General features: G+C 57.0%; 1 protein-coding gene across 1 annotated transcript in view; it reads right to left on the bottom strand.

Moving 5' to 3' along the window:
- The window catches only part of Wnt7a (Wnt family member 7A), a 51541-nt gene that overhangs the window by 15828 nt on the left and 14665 nt on the right, over positions 1 to 21048 (bottom strand). The window contains exon 3 of the mRNA XM_047534790.1: positions 17863 to 18134. Coding sequence (XP_047390746.1) covers positions 17863 to 18134 — 272 coding nt within the window. The remainder of the gene's footprint in view (positions 1 to 17862; positions 18135 to 21048) is intronic.

Here is a 21048-nt window from a genome sequence, read left to right as displayed (position 1 = left end):
ACTTGCCATGTGGCTGTGGGGTCTGGGGCCCAAGGGGGCCTCGTTCCTCCCGGCTAGTGCCCATGGCTAAAGTCACACGGCCTGAGCAGGGCTTGGCCTGGGCGGCCCCCACCCTGGAACGGGGGCTCCAGGACACTCGAGGGCCAGGGCTGTCCTCTCCTCACTTTGTGGTGGCCCTGGGGACTCGGAAGCTGGCACCCAGGAGCGGGGAGCTGGAGTCCACCAGCTCTGTGACCAGCTGGGGACAGAAGTGCAGAGAGGCCTCCCCAGAGAGATTGTTGGTCCGGGCAACTGGGAACGTCGCCATTGTCATCTTTTGACAGTTTCCAGCTGCGTTGGGGACTGTCCCCTGGGCAGAGGTGGCGCAGGAGGGTCGGGGAATAACCGATTCCTGCTGGAGCTGAGACCCGGGTTCAGAGGGACTTGGGCTTTTGTGACTTAAGGGACCCACTCTCCTGCCACCACTGAGGTTCCCTGGCCAACCCCAGCATGTCCACTGAAGTGCGGGGGGGACACAGAAGGTCCCTCTGAAACCACGTGGCCCTGAAGGTAGCAGGGTCTCCAACACCAGAGGTACAGGAACCAGCTAAGATCCGCTCCAGCCACGCCAGCTGCCACTGCTCCACGTGCCCTGCAGGCCAAGCCTCTGAACCCAGAGGATTCATGGGCATCCAAACCAAAAGCCGGTGTTTTTTTCAAAAGTACTGAATGCAAACCAGACTTCAAAGTCTTTTCCCAAGAAAAACATCTACATAAAAGGTCTCAGTGTTTCCAGATCGATTCTGCTGTGACGTGACAACATGTTGGATCTAAACGGTTCCCTAAGATAGGATGCCGCTGAGGGTCACCTCTTTTTACCCACGGGATGTGGCCGTAGGACGTCCCGTGACCTACATGGCCTTACATTCTGTTTCTATTGGATGACGCTGGCCCGAATTCTTGCTTCTCAAAGTGCGGTCCCCGGACCAGTTTTTCTGCAGCTGTCACTCAGTTCCACAGGCTGAGTGATTTATAAAGAATGGAGGTTGGTTTGGCTCAGGGGTCTAGAGGTTGGAGAGTCCCACAGCATGGTGCTGGCATGTGGTGAGGGCGTTGCATGGGGAGACAGCACGCACACTGGCTTGGGTCCCTCTACCTCTTCTTGGAAAGCCACTAATGCTATTATAGACTCGTGACCCATCAAATCCCTTAGGAGGCTGAGGCAGGAGGATCGCAAGGTAGAGGCCAGCCTCAGCCACTTAGTGAAGCCCTAAGCAACTCAGCAAGACCCTGTCTCTAAATAAAATATAAAAAGGGCTGGGGACGTGGCTCAGTGGTTAAGCAGCCCTGGGTTCAATTTCTGGTACCAGAAAAAAAAAAGCAAACCTGCAAAACTTAACCCGCCCTCTGAAATTCCTCTTCCTTTTTCTCTCTAAAAACTTGGCCAACAAGCATTCAGTGGCCCTAAATATAGAAATGGTGAGCAAGTAAATCACTCAGAGGTGCCACAGGCTGCCCAGGGCCTGTTTTACGCTTGAGTTGCAAACCATTGAGAGCCGGGAGCTGTGATTCACCCTCCCAACTGGGAACCTGTCCAGGGGGCGCCAGGCGGGCACAGTGGCCTCCGCAGGCCTGCAGGGTACGGCCAGACCCAGACTCCTTTCGCAGGACCCCGGAGGCCATGTGCCCACCTACCTGGTGCCCCCTGCCCCCAGCACCTCTCGGTGACTTCCTCTCCTCCCTCTCGCTCCTTTGGTGACAGTCACGCCGGCCTCTGTGGCCTCTGCTGCTTCCTCTGCCTCCTGTGGGATTCCCCAGGTGGCTGGCTTGCTGTTCACAACCCGCCTTCGCAGAAAGGTCCCTCTGGCCACCCCACAGAGGGCCCTGTGATCCGCGACCCTCCTCCTGCTTAGTGTCCATCATGCGTTGATCGCCCTCTGACAATAGATTCTCTCTCTTTGACTATTTGTTTGTTTCCCGGCTTCCCCTGGAATGTCAGCTCTATAAAGCCAAGTGCCATGTCTAATCCCAGAGCCTGAAAGAGTAGCAGACACATAAATAGGTGCTTCATAAATATCTGTTGAATGAATGAATGCTCGGATTTTCAAGCCTTTCTCTCAGCTGGTCTGGTAATCTCACTGGGAAAATGTCCAACTTTCCAGCCATGAGCTCAGCTTTTTATCCATTCATGTGGCCAGCGATCCTTCCAAATAACTATCCATCCACCCATCCATGATATCCATCTCGTCCACCCATTCACCCAGCGTTCTTCCAAATATCATCTATCCTTATTTCCAAATATCTATATATCCATCTACCCGTCCATCTGCCATTTTTCCAAATACCATCTATCCATAGTTTCAAATATCTATGTATCCATTCACCCATCATCCCATCCGTCCATCCACCTATCTGTCGATCCACATATCCACACCCCCATTCCACCATTCAGTCATCCATCCATCCATTCATCCAACCAGCTATCCTAACATCCATCCAATCATCTATAATATCCATCCCATCTATCCATCCATTCACCCATCCATCCATCCATCCATCCACACATCCATCCATCCATCCATCCATCCATCCACCCATCCACCCATCCACCCACCCATCCATCCATCTACCCATCCACCCATCCATCCATCCACCCATCCATCCACCCATCCACCCATCCATTCATCCACCCATCCATCCATCCACCCACCCATCCATCCATCCACACATCCATCCATCCATCCATCCATCCATCCACCCATCCACTCATCCATCCATCCACACATCCATCCATCCATCCATCCACCCATCCACCCATCCACCCACCCATCCATCCTTCTACCCACCCATTCATCCATCCACCCATCCATCCATCCTTCCACCCACCCATCCACCCATCCATCCACCCATCCATCCATCCATCCACCCATCCACCCATCCATCCATCCATCTACCCATCCACCCATCCATCCATCCACCCATCCATCCACCCATCCACCCATCCATTCATCCACCCATCCATCCATCCATCCACTCATCCATCCATCCACACATCCATCCATCCATCCATCCATCCACCCATCCACCCATCCACTCATCCATCCATCCATCCACCCATCCATCCATCCACCCACCCATCCATCCATCTACCCATCCACCCATCCATCCACCCATCCACCCATCCATTCATCCACCCATCCATCCATCCATCCACTCATCCATCCATCCACACATCCATCCATCCACCCATCCACCCATCCACTCATCCATCCATCCATCCACCCATCCATCCATCCACCCACCCATCCATCCATCTACCCATCTACCCATCCATCCATCCACCCATCCATCCACCCAACCACTCATCCATCCATCCACACATCCATCCATCCATCCATCCACCCATCCACCCATCCACCCACCCACCCATCCATCTACCCATCCACCCATCCATCCATCCACCCATCCACCCACCCATCCATCCATCTACCCATCCACCCATCCATCCATCCACCCATCCATCCACCCATCCACCCATCCATTCATCCACCCATCCATCCATCCATCCATCCACCCATCCATCCACCCATCCACCCATCCATTCATCCACCCATCCATCCACACATCCATCCATCCATCCATCCATCCACCCATCCACCCATCCACTCATCCATCCATCCATCCACCCATCCATCCATCCACCCACCCATCCATCCATCTACCCATCCACCCATCCATCCATCCACCCATCCATCCACCCATCCACTCATCCATCCATCCACACATCCATCCATCCATCCATCCACCCATCCACCCATCCACCCACCCATCCATCCACCTACCCATCCATCCATCCACCCATCCATCCACCCATCCACCCATCCATCCATCCATCCATCCACCCATCCACCCATCCACTCATCCATCCATCCACACATCCATCCATCCATCCATCCACCCATCCACCCATCCACCTACCCATCCATCCTTCTACCCACCCATTCATCCATCCACCCATCCATCCATCCTTCCACCCACCCATCCATCCATCCATCCACCCACCCACCCATTCATCCATCCACCCACCCACCCATCCACCCACCCATTCATCCCTCCACCCATCCATCCATCCACCCGCTCATCCATCCATCCACCCACTCATCCATCCATCCACCCACCCACCCATCATCCATTCATCCACCAACCCACCCATCTGCCTAACCATCAATCCAATCCACCTATGCATTCATTAATCCATCCATCCATCCACCCTCCACCCATCCACCCACCCACCCATCCATCCACCCATCCATCCACCCACCCATTCATCCACCCACCCATTCATCCATCCACCCATTCATGTACCATTTTCCCAAATACCATCTTTTCCTCTGTTCCAAATATCTAAATGTCCATCCACCCCTCTGTCAATGCACACACCCACCCCCATCCCATCCCACCATTCAGCCATCCACCCATTTAAACCAATCCGCAAATACAGTCCTCCCGTTTGGGTCGCAGGGTGCCCTCCCCTCCCCTCCACCTGATCTCGTCCGTCTGGCTGCTGCGACTCCCTCTTCTCCCTCCTTAGAGCCGAGGCCCTTCAGAGAAGCAGAAATGTGTCTTCCTCTCTGAGTCCCAGTGCCTAAAACCGCCGACATCCGTTAGGTCTCAGAAAGAGTTTGTTGAATGAATATATTTTTCCTTGCCTTTATTTACTGATTCAGCAGTTGCCTGACAGTGGGGACTGTTTTTTGTTTTCTTGGGTCATCTGTTGTCACCAATATCTTGTATCTACCACAAAGAAGACCCTCTGTAAATACTTAATGAATGAGCAGGTGAATGTCCTAAAGAGAAGATTTGGAGAAAGGGCGTCGACTCCGGAGCCAGGCTGCCTGGATCCATGTCCCCGCGCTCTGTGGTTTCGCCACCTGACCTGGACGAGTCCCCTGAACCTCTGTGAGACTCCGTTCCCTCGGTCGTCAAAGGGAGGTCCTAGGAGGACTTGCGGCCCTGGATCCTGGCGGGAATTTTCTGCATTGACAGACAGGAGCTGGGTAGGTGTTTCAAAAGGAAATCCTTCTATGCTGCTGGGCTGCGGGTCCGAGTCAGGAAGGCAGAGGAAATGGCAAGTGCAAAGGCCCTGGGGTAGGGATGTACCCAGTGTGTTTGAGGGATGACGAGGAGATCAGCGTAGATGGAACAGAGTGAGCAAGCAGGAGAAAGAGATGACGTCAGAAGGGCAGGGGGACCCAGGTCACGCAGGGCCTGCTGGGCCACTATGAAGACTTCGGTATCTACTCTGAGAGTGATAGGTGTCGTTGTGAGGTCACGGGGAAAGAGGGACAGGATTTAACTTCCATTTGAAATCGCAGGAGACCAAGCCAGTGGGCTGGGAGCAAGGCTGGTGGCCTAGGCCACTGGGTTGGGGGTGTAGGTTGTTGATCAAACCCAGGGCCTTGAACCTGGAGGCCAGAATTTAATAAGATTGTTTGTGGGGGGGGGTGAGAAAAAGAGGTCAGTCTTGAGTCAAGTTCAAGTTTTTGTTTTGTTTTGTTGGTACCAGGGACTGAACCCAGGGGAGCTTCGCCACTGAGCCACAGCCCTGTCCTTTTTATATTTTATTTAGAGATAGGATGCCACCGAGTTGCTCAGGGCCTTGCTAAATTGCTGAGGCTGGCCTCCACCTTGTGATCCTCCTGCCTTAGCCTCCTGAGCCGCTGGGATCACAGGCATGTACCACTGTGCCCGGCTAAGTTCAAGGTTTTGTCCTTAAACAAAGGCTAGACAGGCTACTTGCTGAAACAGGGAGGGAGACAGGCAGGTGTGGGTTTGTGGGAGAAGGTCCAGGGGTTACATTGGGGCGGGTGAGTTTTCTTGGGTCAGCAGACGTCCCAGAACAGGGACAGGGGACAGCTAGATACAGAGGCCTCAGCATAGGCCGGAGGTCTACGCTGGAGACGGGGTTTTGCAGGTCCTGGGACATGGGGCAGGAAAAGACCTGGCCGGGACCTTCTGGGCAGCTGGTCGTCCATATCAGGCTGACCGGGGGACCCAGGTGGACATCGCCTACCTCAGAAAGGGGAGGAGCAACCTGGTGTCCCAGTGGCTTGGTTCCCTGACCCTCCCTATTCAGTGAGATGACAAATCTCCATGATTTCCTGGACCACCTTTCCTCCCTAAATCCTTCCAGCATGTTTTGAAAACACGACATGAAAAATAAAAATGGCGTTTCAGATCTGGAAAGATCCTCGGGCTAGAGCGTGGGGATTAAAAGGGAACGGTGGCTTTCCAGTGCCAACAGGGGTGCCAGCAGCGGCAGGAGAGCGGGCGCCTGGGCGCTTGAAGGGCATTATCTCATTTAATCTGCACCAGAGACCTGGGAAGTACCCCTGCTCCTTGGTTTCCCCCGACCTGTGCAAACCGAGGCTCAGAGAGGGTGCCCACCCAAGGTCACACAGGTGACAAATTGCACAGTCAGAGTTCTTACGGAAACTTCCCTCCCCCAGGTCCTTCCCCTCTCCCTGCCCAGGACAAAGGCCCAACTTGAATTCTTTCAGAGTCCAGAGCAGGATATGGCTCACAGCCCCACCGGCCTCCCTCCCGGCCTCCCCTCCTGGCCTCCTGGCCTCCCAGAGTCCAGAATTCTCAAAGACTAGGAGAGGAGTGCTCCCTACACAGGGAGCTCCCTACAGAGTCAGCGTCCCTCACCCAGAGGGAGGAGGCCTGCCAGGCCTGGCCAGGAAAAAGTGTCCAAAAAAAAAAAAGAAAGAAAAATCTCGCGAGTTATAAAGGGAACCTGGTGAGATCAGTTGTGAAGCGCACGTGGTTTGGGGCCCATGCCCGTTGGGAGGGACACGCAGGGCTGCCCACTGATCAGCTGCCCGCCGGCCTCACCCCTGCCCATGTCCAGCAGGCCCTGCCTCCTGTCCCGGGAGAGCCTGCGATGCTGTTGCAATGACTGCCTGGGCCTCAGTCGCCCGTCTGTGAAATGGACTCAATGTCCTCCAGGGAAACTGGGCGAGGGACACCGATTCCCCCGAAGCAGGCCCGGCAGACGCTGGGGGTGATCAGCCACATCTCAAGCGTCCCCCAAAAGGCCAGGGCTGAGGACGCGCCCCACCAGGCGGACAGTCCTTCTCGGGGACAAATGAACTGGGATTTCTCCTCAAGAGACACCTAAGTGTCCAGGATTAGGGACGGTGACAGATGCTGGCTCTGAGTGCCAGGTCCTGCAGATCCCCGGCCAAGCCGGCCCCTCCCTCCTCGGGGACGGCTCCTGCCCCTCCCTGGCGGCCCCCCATCGCCTGGTCCCCTCCCCCGCCCCTCCCCCATGCAGATTTGATAACACCCGGGAGTCTCGGTCCCTTCCCGAGGACAAAGGAGGCAATTGTCCCCAGTGGACGCCTTTTGACTTGGTCTCACCGTGGTGTAACCGAGCCCCCTGACTTTACCTCGCTGGGGAGACTCCTGGCCTCACCCCTTCGTCCCCTCCCTCCCCTCCCCCGTCGGTTTCAAGTGGCCAGAAACCACCCTGAACTCCTTCCCAGAGCAGCCACGTGGCTAGCACTGGGGACCCCCGGGGAGGAAGGGCCAGTCACCGCCGCTGCCCAGTCCTCGATGATCACAGGTTCCACATCTGAGCGCCTACTGTATACCCCCTAGCATCCTACGTCAGAGCCGTCCCCTGCGACTTCCTGCGACCACGGGACTGTCCAACACGGTAGCCAAGAGCCGCACCCCGCAGGCACCTGCACGCACACCCACGGGGACCAAGAATCTGACTTCCATCTGACCCGTTTTTAATCCACTTCAGTTTAAATAGCCACACGTGACTTGTGGTCACGGCACTAAGCGACACGACTCTAAGCACTTCGAATCCGTCCAGTCACTTAACCATCGTAATGCTCTATGGAGGTATTTTTGCCCCTGTTGTATGGGTGGAAAAGCTGAGGCACAGAGAGGTCAAGTAACTTGCCTGAGGACACACAGGAAGCAGTAAAGCCAGGAGCGAGCTGAAAAGCATCCCCACTCCAACCAGCGTGGCCTCCACAGAGAGGAGACACCTCGGCACTTCCAACCCCACGGCCTGCCTCCCGTAATGGCTGTCTGGGTCCCACCTGCTGAGAAGGGGCGACCTGGAGAAGCCCCTCTGAACAGCCCGTCTCCTCCGGCCCTGAGTTGGCCGTGACCAGACGGGGAGAGGATGCTGTGGCTGAATGACCCCCAACCCTGAGTGACCTGATACTGGGGTCTCTCGGGGGCTGAGGGCTCGAGTCCCTGAGCTCCCCAAGGCACAGGATCTGAGAACCTGAAGAACCCCAGGGAGCCACAGGATGTCAGGAGCTGGAGAAGACTCTGGGGCTGGGTGGCTCTGTCAGCTGTGCAGCCTTAGGCAACTTGCTTAACCTCTCTGTGCTTCCGTTTTCGTATCCGTAAAAGGGAGAGGACAGAATGCTCGCCTCCCAGGGGCTCGGCCGTCATCCTGGGGATTAAATGAGTCGCATGTATTGTCAGTGCTCACCAGAGAATGTCCCCTGTGCACTCGGTCATCGAGCACCTTCCCTCCTCCAGCTCTGAAGGCGGGCGACTCGGGGCCCCTGCCTGGTATAAGTTCTTTCTCATTCGAACGGAAGCCTTTTCCCATCCCCTTCTGTCCCATGAGACCTGGTCTGGCTGCCACTGCCCCTCCCCCAGTCCTTAGGGACTAGGGGACAGTGACAGCCTCCTCGTGTTACCTTGCCCCTGGCTGAGCCTCCCCCTCTGGACCTCCCCAGGCTGCCTCTGTTGGTGCCAGGTTGGGGGGCGCAGGGGTCTTAGCAGCTCAGAGCGGAGCGGGGTGCAGCGGACCAGGCTCCAGAGCAGGGGACCCTCCCACGTTGCCCTTCTCCTCGGGAAGGGCTGTTCCCTCCTGCCTGGTCCCCACCCCCCGCCCCGGCCTCCCTTATCTTGTCCCCTCCCTTCCTGGGCACTGATCGCTGCTATCACTCTGGCATCAGCGACAGGCCCTTGCGGGGTCCAGCCCTTGCTGTGCCATTGGAGAAAACTGGAGAAGCCTCCGGCCTCCTGAGCCTCCTTCCCCGGTCCTGGGCCTTCCCGCCGCCCGCCCCACCTCTGGTCTGCTCTTGGTGGCTTCTGCCCTGGTCCTGTCCTGTGGCCCCGGGGGAATCCTGTCCCTCCACTCTCTGGGTGCGGGTGGCAAGAGCCCTCCAGGTCTGGGTTTCCATCTCCCCTGGATTCAGCAGGTCCCAGGAAGCAAGAGTCTCCAGCTCCCAAACAAGGCTTCCATGCTTGGAAGGTTCCAGAAGCTACTGTTCTCATGGGGCAGTAGAGGCAGGGCAGGGTGGCCAGATTCAGCACATTACTAGGCCAGTCAATGAACCTGGACGGAAAACTCCCACCTTGTGCAAAAGCTCACTCAGAGGGGATCACAGAACCTTTAAGACAGCAAGCTAAGTCGAGCCAGGCACGAGAGCCCCAGAACTACCTACTCCACACAGTAAAGGTTCCCAGACCCGGAGTGGAAGGGGCAGGGCGGGGACGGGGACAGGGGATTAGTGTTGCATGGGGACAGAGTTTCAGTGTGGGAAGGCGAAGAAGTTCTGGAGAACTTCTGCTGCATGGCATGAGTTTTCAACACTTAAAAATGGTTGAGAGTGGTTATGTTGCGGGTTAGCTACATTTTACCACAGTTAAAAATAAATAAAAATTTAAAGAAGGATCGCGGGGCTGAAATGCAAAACATAAAACCTTTAGATAAAAGAGAAACAGGGGGAAAGCTTTAGGATCCAGGGATGAGCAAAGAGCCCTCTCATGACAGCAAAAGCATTCTCCATGAAAGAAGCCGGGCAAAGTCCAGGAACTCCGAGGCCAAAGCAGGAGGATCGCAAGTTCGAGACCAGCCTAGACAACGAAGCAGGACCCTGCCTCCAAAAAATACCAGGGTCCAGGGATGTGGCTCAGTGGTAAAGCTCCCCCCGGGTTCAACCCCCAGTACTGCAAAACGAAGCAACAACCAGCACCAAAAATTACCACAGTTTTTCCTACAAAAGGACAAATTCATCAACGAAACCTCATCAAAATTAAAAGCTTTCCCTCTGTGAAATTTCCTGTGACGAAGATAAAAAGATAAGACTAGGAAAAGATAGTTGCAAGTCACCTCGCTGAGAGAAGCCCACCATCTAGAATATATAAAGAAAGGTGCAAATTCAGAAAAAAAGCTAGACGGTCTAATTAGGACAAAGACATCAATAGTCACTCCACTGGAGGATGAAGAGGTGGTAACTCAGCACATAAAAAGTTGTCCCCTATCATCAGCCAGTAAGAGAAAGATAAAAATAAAAAATCAATGTATATCAGATGCAGTGGGCACATGCCTGTTATCCCAGTGGCTTGGGAGGCTGAGGCAGGAGGATCATAAGTTGGAGGCCAGCCTCAGCAACTTAGGCCCTAAGCAACTCAGTGAGACCCTGTCTCAAAATAAAAGATAAAAAGGGCTGGGGATGTGGCTCAGTGGTTAAGCACCCCTGGGTTCTCAATACCTGGAACCAAAAAATAAAAAAATCAAGGAATAACACACACTGATCACAATGGCAAAAATAATAATAATCATGATATTGCCAAATGTGGCTGAGGCTGTGGAGAAACTGGAATACTCATACATTGCTTGTAGGCGGGGAGAATGGAAAAGCACTGTGATATTTTGTGTCTGAAATGTCACCCAGAGGCCCACGTGTTAAGGTTCGGTTGCACTGGAGGCTGAGCCAGGAGGATTTCAAGTTTGAGGCCAGCCTGGACAAATGAGTGAGACCCTGTCTCAAAATAAAATTTAAAACGTGGACAAGGGATTTGGCTCAGTGGGAAAGCATTTGGCCAGCAGGAGCGAGGACCTGGGTTTCATCCTCAGTACAAAAACAAGGAAAAAGACAGGCTTCACTCCCAGGGTGGTGCTATTGGGAGGTCCTGGAACCTTTAAGGGGCGGGGACTAGTGGGAGGTCTTAAGATCATTGCAGGGGAGGCGTGTCCTTCAATGGGGTCTCTGCCCCTCCTGCCCAGACAAACCACTTCATTTTATATCTCAGGTATTGTAATAATGGAAAGTTAACAGGGTCCCTTCTGGATAGCAGGTTAGCACTTTAATAAAAAGTTTTCTGGGCAACAGTGGTGCATGCAGCTACTCAGGAGGCCGAGGCAGGAGGATCGCAAGGTGGAGGCCAGCCTCAGCAACTTAGCAAGGCCCCGAGCAACTCAGCGAGACCCTGTCTCTAAATACAATATAAAAAGGACTGGGGAGGTGGCTCAGTGGGTAAGCAGCCCTGGGTTCAATCCCCAGTACCAAAAAATATTAAAAAAAAAAAAAAATATATATATATATATATATCCAACTGTGACATTGTCTTTAGTTCTGTAAAGTGTTACCAGGGAGAAAACTGGGTTAAGGGTGTGGAGGGTCTTTCTGTATTCTTATAACTGCATGTGAATCTACATCTATCTCAATAGAAATTTTATTAAAAATATAAGAAGCCGAATCAAATTTGAATTTGAGAGAAACAGTGAGTAGTTTTTCTAGGGCCGGTATGTCCCGTGCAGTATGGGGGAACGTGCTTCTAATACGAATTCTTTTTGGTCTATCTCAAACGCCACCTAAATTTAACTGAGAGTCCTGTGCTGGATCGGGTAACCCTGCTCCTGAGAATCTTCCCCAGGAAACAGCAGAGACCTCTCATTATATTTATTCACTCAACTACCATTTCTTGAGCATTTACTATATGCCAGGCCTGTTCTAGGCACAGGGGACTTGGGGGGAAACTTACACCACCCCTACCCTTGCGGGGCTGACTCTGTAGTGGGAAGTGACCGGAAATAAAGACAGAGCTGTCTTGATATGAGATTATCACATATGCTGGTGAGATAATTACACACACACACACACACACACACAAACTGAGTAAGAATAAAGGCAGAGTGGGGTTCAGAGATATATGGTGGATGTTGGGGTGAGAAGTCAGAAAGGGCTTCCTCGAGAACCCAGAGAAGGTGACTTAAGGAATGGGAGCTAGTTATGCAAAGATTTTGAGGGAAGAGCCTTCCAGACAGCAGACACAGCATGTGCCAAGGTCCTGAGGTAGAAATGCACTTGGCTCACCCCCGCCGTGCAGGGCTGGAGGCCTGTGAGCGGGGGAGGGTAGCTGAAGAGGAACTTGGTGACTGATGATCCTAAGGATTCCGGGTCCCCACCAGCCTCATGCCACACTTGAAGTACCCTTCTGAGAACAATATGTAAGAAGTCATTGTCGTGGCCGGATCTAAGGCCCTAGAGGCATGAGATTTGCCCAAGGCCATTTCTAGCTGTCCCTAAGGCCCTGCTGCAGGCTTTTCAGTTCCCAAGGTGAGAACCCACCTCTGGGACCCGCAGCCTGGGGACACGCCTGCAGCCCCGCCTGGGGGGTGGGGCTTGGCGACTCAGGCCCTTGACATACCGCTGACCACTCTGTCTGGTCAAATATGCAAGTGGCCCTCAGGACAGCGGAGAGGAGCATAGTTAAGCAAGTCTTATCTGGGCCTCGGCCGGCTGCCAGAGGCCGGGTCTCAGTCAGGGGCTGTCCCCTGACTCCCGGGGCAGCAGGAGCGGGAATCCAGCTCCCAGGAGCACCCAGACCAGACCGGGCAGGGCAGGAAGGGACAAGACCCGCAGCCCTCCGTGAGCAAGAGCCTGGGCAGGGCCCGGGAGGTGACTGCCTCGCGCCCGGTGGAATTCCATCCCCCTGAGCTCACCGCCCTGGGAGCCACGCACATTCCAACGGGGGCCAGCCCGTCCCGGCCGCCCGTCCCGGCCGCCCGTCCCCAGGGCTGCTGCTCCTGCGGCTGCCCGGCCCCCGCCTCCAGGCCCCCCGAGCAGGCCGGGGCTGCCTCCCAGGGTGCAGCAAGGCCCGGCCAGGTGCGGTACCACCTTGGGGACCCAGTCACCCTTGGCACAGGTTCCAGAAATAGCAGAGTCTGACTCAAAGCCAGGCCGGGGCTCCGTGGCACACCCTGGGGGGACACTTTAGGTGACTCACGAGTGCATCCAGGAAACCCCACTTCTCCAGCCCCTTCCACCCCCGCTCCCCGCGCCCTTCCTGTCCCAAACGCCCCGTGCCCTTGTCCCCAGGCTGTGGTGGCGCCCTGCTAAATAATCCTGCAGGGGTCGAGGCTTCATGGCCACCTCCCATCGGTGGCTGCAAGGAGCTCACCCGCGGCCAGGGATATCCTCACCTGTACCTGCGTCCTGTCCCAGGCCGGCGACCAAGAGCACCCTGAGTCTCTCCCTTACCCCAGACCTAGCTCCCCTGCCTCTCCACCCGCGCCAAGACCCTGCCGAGTTTAGCCACCAGAGCCCCTTCGTGGTCCCTGACCCTGTCGCAGGGAGGCCCTGCCCACGGGACATCCCCACGAAGGGCGCGTCAGGAGTTAGTCTCCCTCCTCCGCCCGACGCTGAAGGCTCCCGAGTTCGCCTTCAGCCTGCTAAACCCTCCTGGGTGGAGCCTGGGATCTGACACAGGTCAGCGCTCTCTCTAAGCCACGCCCCATCTGGAGGACTCCTACGCATGCCTCAAAGCCCCACTAAAAGATCCCTTCTTTTCACTTTTGGGGTTTCCAGAAGGAAAAGGGTTCCAGAGGAAGCCTCTCCTTCTCTGATCTCTTTCCTGCCTCTTCTGTATCCCATTTGTGCCCTGGTGCGCGGACCCCAGTCACTATTTTGGCCTTCTTAACTGACTCGCGCGAGACTGAGCCCCCGAGAGGGCGTGGGCCATGGGTAGCTCCCCTCCCCGCTGCCCAAATTGCTGGAGAAGCTGAACACGGAGGCGCACGCCTGTCATCCCAGCAGCTTGGGAGGCTGAGGCAGGAGGATCGCAAGTTGGAGGCCAGCCTCAGCAATTTAGCAAGGACTTAAGCAACTCAGTGAGACCCTGTGTCTAAATAAAATATAAAAAGGGCTGGGGACGTGACTCAGGGGTGAAGCAGCCTAGGTTCAATCTCCAGTACGAAGAAGAAAAAAATAAAATTGCTGGAGAAAAGTGATTCCAACCCACAAAGCCTCTGACGCCTCTCCCCTCCCAGCCAAAGATCCTGTGATTCCAAACCCCACCTGCCAGGAGGTGAGTTGCAAATTCTACCATCCCAAGCAGAGAGGCATGTGTGACGTCAGCCCAGAAGTATTATGGCCTCAAAATGCCAGCAGGAGCCACCGTGGTTCCAACAGGACACCCCTCCCCCAGAGGTGCCCGTAGCCCCCGCTGCCATCTTTGAACCTGGCCAGCCCTGGACTCTCACCTGCAGGCCGCAGCGGGGACACCTCTCCAGCTCTGTGGCCCACCCCTGCCGGTCAGGGCTGGGCTCTGCGGAGACCCTTGAAGGTGGGGGCCCCTGGTGGCCTTCATTCTGTCTCCTCTGCCAGGTGGGGTGCTGGGCTGCCCCTCAGCCCTGGGGACAGCCCTGGGCAGGCCTGCAGAAGGCGTGTGGGACCTCCCCCCGCCCCCTCTCCTCTCCCACTCCGGCTGCCAACAAGCCCCAGAGCCCGCGGTCAGGTTGAGTCTTGCCTCTGCACAGGAGGAGGAGGCCACCAGGCACAAACTCCTCCCCAGCCTCGCCAGGAGCCGCGCGGGGACCCCTTCCCTGGGGGGGCTTCTCCATCGTGGGGGGGGGCGGAGACTGTGGCCGCCAGTGAATGGCACCCTCCAGGATCCTGGGGAATGGCAGGTGGCTGACCTGTTCCAGGCCACCTGGAACACCCCGCAGCCGGGAGGAAGCATCAAGGGACAACTTCCTGCCGTGCTGTGGCTCAGCTGTGCAGCCCCCGCCCTGGGTGCCCTCTCTGGGCAGGGTGTTGCTCGGGGTTTTTCCCTAGGGAGCCCCAATTCTACCTCAGGAAAGAAACCCGGGTCTGGTTGAACCGCTTTTCTAGAAGGCCTCTGTAGCCACAGCGGAGCTGGGCAGGTAGGGAGCGTCCATTCCACCTGCCCAGGAACATAAAGCCAGGCCTGGCTGGTGCTCCTCCTACACCCCGTTCTGAGCTTGAACTTCACTCTGTCTCCTGAGTTTCTTGCTATGACGTCTGCCATGCTCCTGCTCCAGAACCATCAATGGCTCCCTAGCACCCACAAGGTCCTCCTCATCCACACACCCCATACACATTTCTGGAGAGTTCCTGAACGCCGGGGTCTGGAATACAGCTTTGTCAACATCATCGGGGGTCTGGGTCCTTAGCCAGCTTACAGACTGGGGGAGGAGAGAAGGCCCCAGAATCAGGTGACATCCGAGAAGGGACTAGGAAGGAACAGGAAGAGAAGCACCTCTAAGGACTGAATAGCATGGCGGAAATTTGGACAAGGAAGAGAAGCAGTCATAGAGGAGATGGGGGCAGGGGCAGGGGCCAGACTCAGTCCCTGCCCTGGCGGGTGACCTGGCAGGACACCCTGGCTGAGGTGACTCCTCAGGGACACCCAGACCAGCCAGTCTGGACCGAGCGCTGGCCCTGCACCCCGACTTCTGCCCAGTTCGCCCCCAGCGCCCCTGCCACCAGACCTGGTTGCCTCCCTCTCTCATCTGCTTAGCCCAGCGGACTCCATCTTTGGGCTCGCCTCCTCCGGGAGGCATGGTGACCTGTGACAGCTCCCCTCTGCCTGGCCCGCGCCCTGCAGCCAGCCACCAGCCGCGGCCCGGGTGGAGCTGTGTGGCCTATGGGGTCCCCTCCTCCCCGTCCCCCGAGCCTGCCTCGCTGTGGGTCACCGATCCCCCACCCGGTCACCACCCACAAGGATGCTGGGGATGGAAGTCTTTGCTTTCCGACTGTCCACCTCCAGGGACTGAGCCCTGCTGCCAGGGGCCCCAGGGAGCCTGTGACCTGGGACCCCTGACCTAAGGGGACCTTACCCCAGAAAGGACGAGGAAACAGCCTGTCCCACCCTGGGCGGGAGCCCCCACCCATGACCCTACCAGGGCCTCAAAACTGTCCCCCTGGGGTAGATCAGTTGAGTGGCTTCCCGGCGTGACTTAGTGGCCTGCGAGGAGGGAGGGACAGGCGTGCGTGGCGCTTCCCACCCTCTGCACTGGCCTTGCTCCTGCACAGGGGAGGCGCTGCTGCCTGACGCGCATGCGCGCAACTGGGCTCGCAGCTGCCCTGGGCGGAGCGCGCTCACTAAGCGCGCCTGGCCAGCCCTGGGGTCCGCGCGCCCTGCCCAGGTCGCCCCTGAGAACACGGCAAGGCAGGCAGGCTCGGCGAGCTGGACCTGACCCCGGGCACCCCCACGGGTGGCCAGCCTGGCCCTGATCACCACCAGCCCCCATAAGCGTGACCATGGACAATCTGCCAACCCCGCAGCTGGGCGTGCTGGGCTTGGGTTCCGTCTGGGTTTCTGTGCGCGGAGGGACCCTTGGCACCTTCCTCGAGGGCTCCATTTCCACCTGTAACAGGTGGCTATCGACAGTGCCCCTGGGGTGGGGGGGACGCTGTGCAGATTCAGCCATGAAAACATCAGCAGCCAGAAGACGGCGTGGCCCAGGGTAGAGGCTGCCCGGGCTCCGGACTCCTGCCTGCCACTCACCCCCAGCTGGGGTGCTGGAGGCCCGGACTTGGCCGGTAGATTGACCCGTTTGAGGTCCCAAGTGTCATTTTCGGTTTTTGTACTTTGTTAAAGACCAGTTTTAAAATCCAAGCTGATGGCACATGAAAATCTAAGACTAAAATCAGAGGGTCTGGCCACCCTGGGCCCAAGTCCCCACATGGCTGAAGGGGGCTGGAGTCTCCTAGGAACTCACTGAATGCCCGGGGCCTGTGTTCCTCCCCAGCCCTCTGTATGTTCTATTTAGAGACAGGGTCTCGCTAGGTTGCTCAGGGCCTCGCTAAGTTGCTGAGGCTGGCCTCCAACTTGCGATCCTCCTGCCTCAGCCTCCCCAACTGCTGGGATTACAGGTGGGCACCCTCACACCTGGTTCATGGTGACCCTATGTGTCCTTTTACAGCAGTGGTCTGTCCCCAGTGCCACCAGGCATGAAGCCCTCCCTCTCTGGCCACCCTGGCTCACAGACACTAACGAGAGCTCAGGCTGTCACCCAAACTTCCAAGGCTCCAGGATGGGCTCTGAGCACCTCATCCTTCCAGGCCTTTCCAGAGCCTGCTTCAACCTCAGTGTCAACCTCAGACACTGTCAAAGCCAGGTGCAGTCACTTGGTTGCCCCAAGATGTAAGTCAAGCTGGAAAACTTCCTGGGATGGGAACGGACTACATTATTGGCACCTTGGTCGGTTTCTCAATGACTGTGGCTAGTCCTGACATGGACAGCACCTGTCCCCTGTGATCCCCCTACACCATGAACCCTTGCCCTGGACTCTGGGCCTGCAGACCCATCTGCTGCTCCTGAGGTTTAACAGCCAGCTGCTCACTGGCTGGGGTATCCAGCCCCCTTTGTCCTCCACTGGAAACATGCTAGAACATTCCCGACTCTTCTCTCAACTCAGACTCTCTTCTAAGATCCAGGAGAATCTGAAGCATCAATAACCAGGGAACATTCACCTCCTTTGTTTTGCTCTCCAGATCTTGGTTAAGATGACCCAGGCCAGGTGAGCGGCTCTGGCAGCTGATCCCCATGGAACCCTTACCCCCAAGGTTTTGCACAGCTGGCTTTGGAGACCCAGGATAAGAGCTGGCCCGCACCCCTCTTTCCATCTGGCTGAGTAACATCAGATCTGTTTTCATGGTCACTCGGTTAGCAGCCTCTTTAGTAACCCACAGCTGCATCCATTCACAAACGGTGACGGGCACGTGGACCCCGGAGTGGGAGCCCGGCTGCTGCCGGACACCGCAGGACGCCAGCGCAGCTCTTCGGCGCAGCGGCGGCTCCTACCTTGCGGCCCGCCTCGTTGTTGTGCAGGTTCATGAGCGTGCGCGCGTTCTGCTTGATCTCGCGGGCGTCCACGAAGACCTTGGCGAAGCCGATGCCGTAGCGGATGTCGGCCGAGCAGCCGCCCCACTTCCAGCCCTCGTCGCGGTGGTACTGGCCTTGCTTCTCCTTGTCGCAGCCGCAGTCGCTGAGGTTGCCCTGGGTGCAGGCCGCCGTGATGGCGTGCGCCACGCCCGCCGCAATGATGGCGTAGGTGAAGGCGGCCTCCCGGCTCCCTGCCAGGGACAGAGAGGGAAAGGGATTGGTGGAGCCCGAACCCCGAGCTCAAGGCCACGGCCTCCCCAGAGGCTGGCCGCCCGTTCCTGGCTCCCCTGAAGCCCCCGCTGCCGATGCCCCAGCGCCCAGGGCGCACGACCCTGGGGTCCCCATCCTGGAGACGCTGGTGGGGCGGCGGAGAAGGAAGGCACGGGGCAGGCGAGGGGCCTCCAGCCGGTCACCACCTGCCCCTCCTGAGCCCCTCGACCGCGTGTCCCCCGCACAGGACCGCGTGTCCACCGCTTACGCGCACAGCGCCCCCAGGATCTCGCATTGGCGCATCTGGAACACCTGCAGAGCGCATGGGCCGCGAGCCCGGAGACCAAACCCAAGCTCCAGAGCCCGGGGCCCCGGCTCTGTGACTTGCAGCCACGTTCTGAGCCTTGGTCTCCTCCGCTTTAAAGTGGGGACACATCTCTCGCGGTGACAGTGGACAAGCTCCTTCCTGTGGGCCAAGCGCTCAGCCTGTGCTCGGCTCCCGGCACCGGCTGGACGCCGTAGCTTGCGTGCTCTTGTGGCCAGGATGATGCCAGCAGTGTGTCACCTGCTATATTAGGTGCCCGTCCCCGCCCTCCTCCAGGGCTCCCTTGCTAGACTCTGAGCTTCCCCGTGGAGGCGCAGGCGCCCTGAGCAGCTGGGGTTCAGGACAGGGGATCGGGTGTGGGTTTGAACGTCAGGCGTCTCCGGACCCCAGCCTCCCGCTGGAAAGCGAGTTCAAGAGCCGGGTCTACACTACAGGGTGGCTCACGGCGGCTCTCTGGGGAGCCCCGCCTGTGGTTCTGGTCCCTGCAGGAGCACTAAGGCCCTGTGCTGTCGCAGCCGCGGGCTCCCTGGGCCTCAGGGAGGTTCCTGGAGGGAGAGTTTGGGCTGGTGAAGCAGGGCCAGGAGGAGCTGGGGGGAAGGCCAGGCCTTCCGGAGGCTCTTCTCCAGCACACCAGGCCACACATCTGTGTGTCCCTGTGTCCCTGTTAACACAAGGCCTGGGTTCACACCACAGCCCACCCTTTTACTGATTATGACTCGGATGCGTCTCTGGTCCTCTCAGAGCTTCGGTCTCTTCCTTTGTGAAACCTGGATAAGGCCAGTGCCTACCGCATAGGAGACCCCAAGAAGGTAAAAGACAGGGGCCAATGAGATGCTTAGCCTGGTGCCTGGCTCAACAAACATCCCCCAGCTAGGCACCCTGTGACACTGCGCCTCTGTCCCCACCTTTGAGACTTGCAAAGGGCATTATCTGAGCACCTACTGAGTTTGCAAGTCTGCATTTATCACTTTCTGGATGTTATAAAACATCTGTGGGTATCACGTTCCTGACAGGGCCGGGCACAGAGGACCACAGATGCTAGCTGGACTTCCGGTCAGGTAATAAAACCCAACAATGCTATTTTATTTTATTTTGTTTTTTTCTTGGTACTGGGGACTGAACCCAGGGGTGCTTAAACACTGAGCCACATCGCCAGCGCTTTTTATTTTTTAACTTGAGACACGGTGTCACTGAATTGCTTAGGGCCTTGCTAAATTGCTGAGGCTGGCCTCGATCATTCGATCCTCCTGCCTCAGCCTCCTGAGCCGCTGGAATTCCAACATTGGTTTGATTATATGGAATCAAGTAGTGCCGTGTAAGTTCTACCAGTTCCTGGCTAGGCTCGCAGGACACAAGGAAGCCCCGTAGCCCTGTAGGGAGGCTGGGGATGGGCCAGCCTCCAGCTACTGGGCTCTGTGAAGGAGGCAGTTTTCTAATGAAGGCCACAAGGTTTTGAGCCCTTCTGCAACAGGACACTGGGAAAGAAATAGTGGATAGATTCCCAGGGAGAGGGCACACAGGAAAAGCCTGCACCCCCAGACCCCAGACGGGTTAGAAAACTAGTAGGCCCAACTCAGACAGCAAGAGGAGGGGGCGCAGGCAGGGGTCAGAGACCTGTGGCACTGCTGGCCACCTCTTCTCAGATCGAGGACTCAGATTTATCCCCCTGTGGGCTCCAGGAACTCCAATCAAGTGGGAAGATGGACCCTATGTCAGCAATTCCCTGGGACCCCTAGAAAGACAAGGAGAAAGTCCCCATCCCTGTCCCCATTTGGGGACGGAGCTCACACCCCAAACACAGACACACAGAAACCCTAGGGGGGACATCAACATTAAGGTCAGACCCTCCAGGACCACACCATTAGAAAGGAACAATCGGAAAGGCACGAGACAGGAGTCTCTGTTCCATGTCTGTCCAGCTGTGTGACCTCGGGTGGGTCACCTAACCTCTCTGTGCCCCCTTTCCTCCACTATCAAATGGGGTGATAACAGGACCCAGTTTATTACAGTGGTTATGAGGAGTAGAAAAAAGTCAATGTCAAAGCATGGCCTGGCACAGGAAAGTGGCCTTGGGGTCAGTCATTACAGTGTTCACTGACCGGGGGGAGTTGCTGTTCTCCCAAGAGGGGTGCAAGTGAAGCTTTGGGGGGGGAGGCCGCCATTAATTTTCAGGAGAAAGGTTGGCTTGTGCAGGACACCCAGCTGTGGGTAGCATAGCTGAGAGGCCCACCCCGTCCCCAGACACCCCGTACAGACCCAGGACTGTCCCCCGTGATTAGGTAACTCCGAGGTGCAGCTTGCCGGTGCCACCAGCGGAAGGGAGACCGCGTCCCCTTTATCAGACCAAGAGTGGACCATGCCAACTGAAGAGGGGGCGGAGCCTGGCCTTCCCCCCAGCTGCTTGCTGCTGTGCGCAGGCGCGGGGACAAGCTCCTCCCCTCTGCCATCCAGCGGGTGGCCACGCCCAGTTTCTCTGAGTCCCCGGGGAGCAGTGCATAATGGTGCCGGCGATGAGGACAGGTGACCCAGCGAAGGTAACAGTAGTGACTGTGGTTTCCCCCTCACGCCCC

The sequence above is a fragment of the Sciurus carolinensis genome, chromosome 19, assembly GCF_902686445.1.
Source record: "Sciurus carolinensis chromosome 19, mSciCar1.2, whole genome shotgun sequence".
Taxonomy (NCBI): Eukaryota; Metazoa; Chordata; class Mammalia; order Rodentia; family Sciuridae; genus Sciurus; species Sciurus carolinensis.
This window is presented reverse-complemented; position numbering and strand designations above follow the sequence as displayed.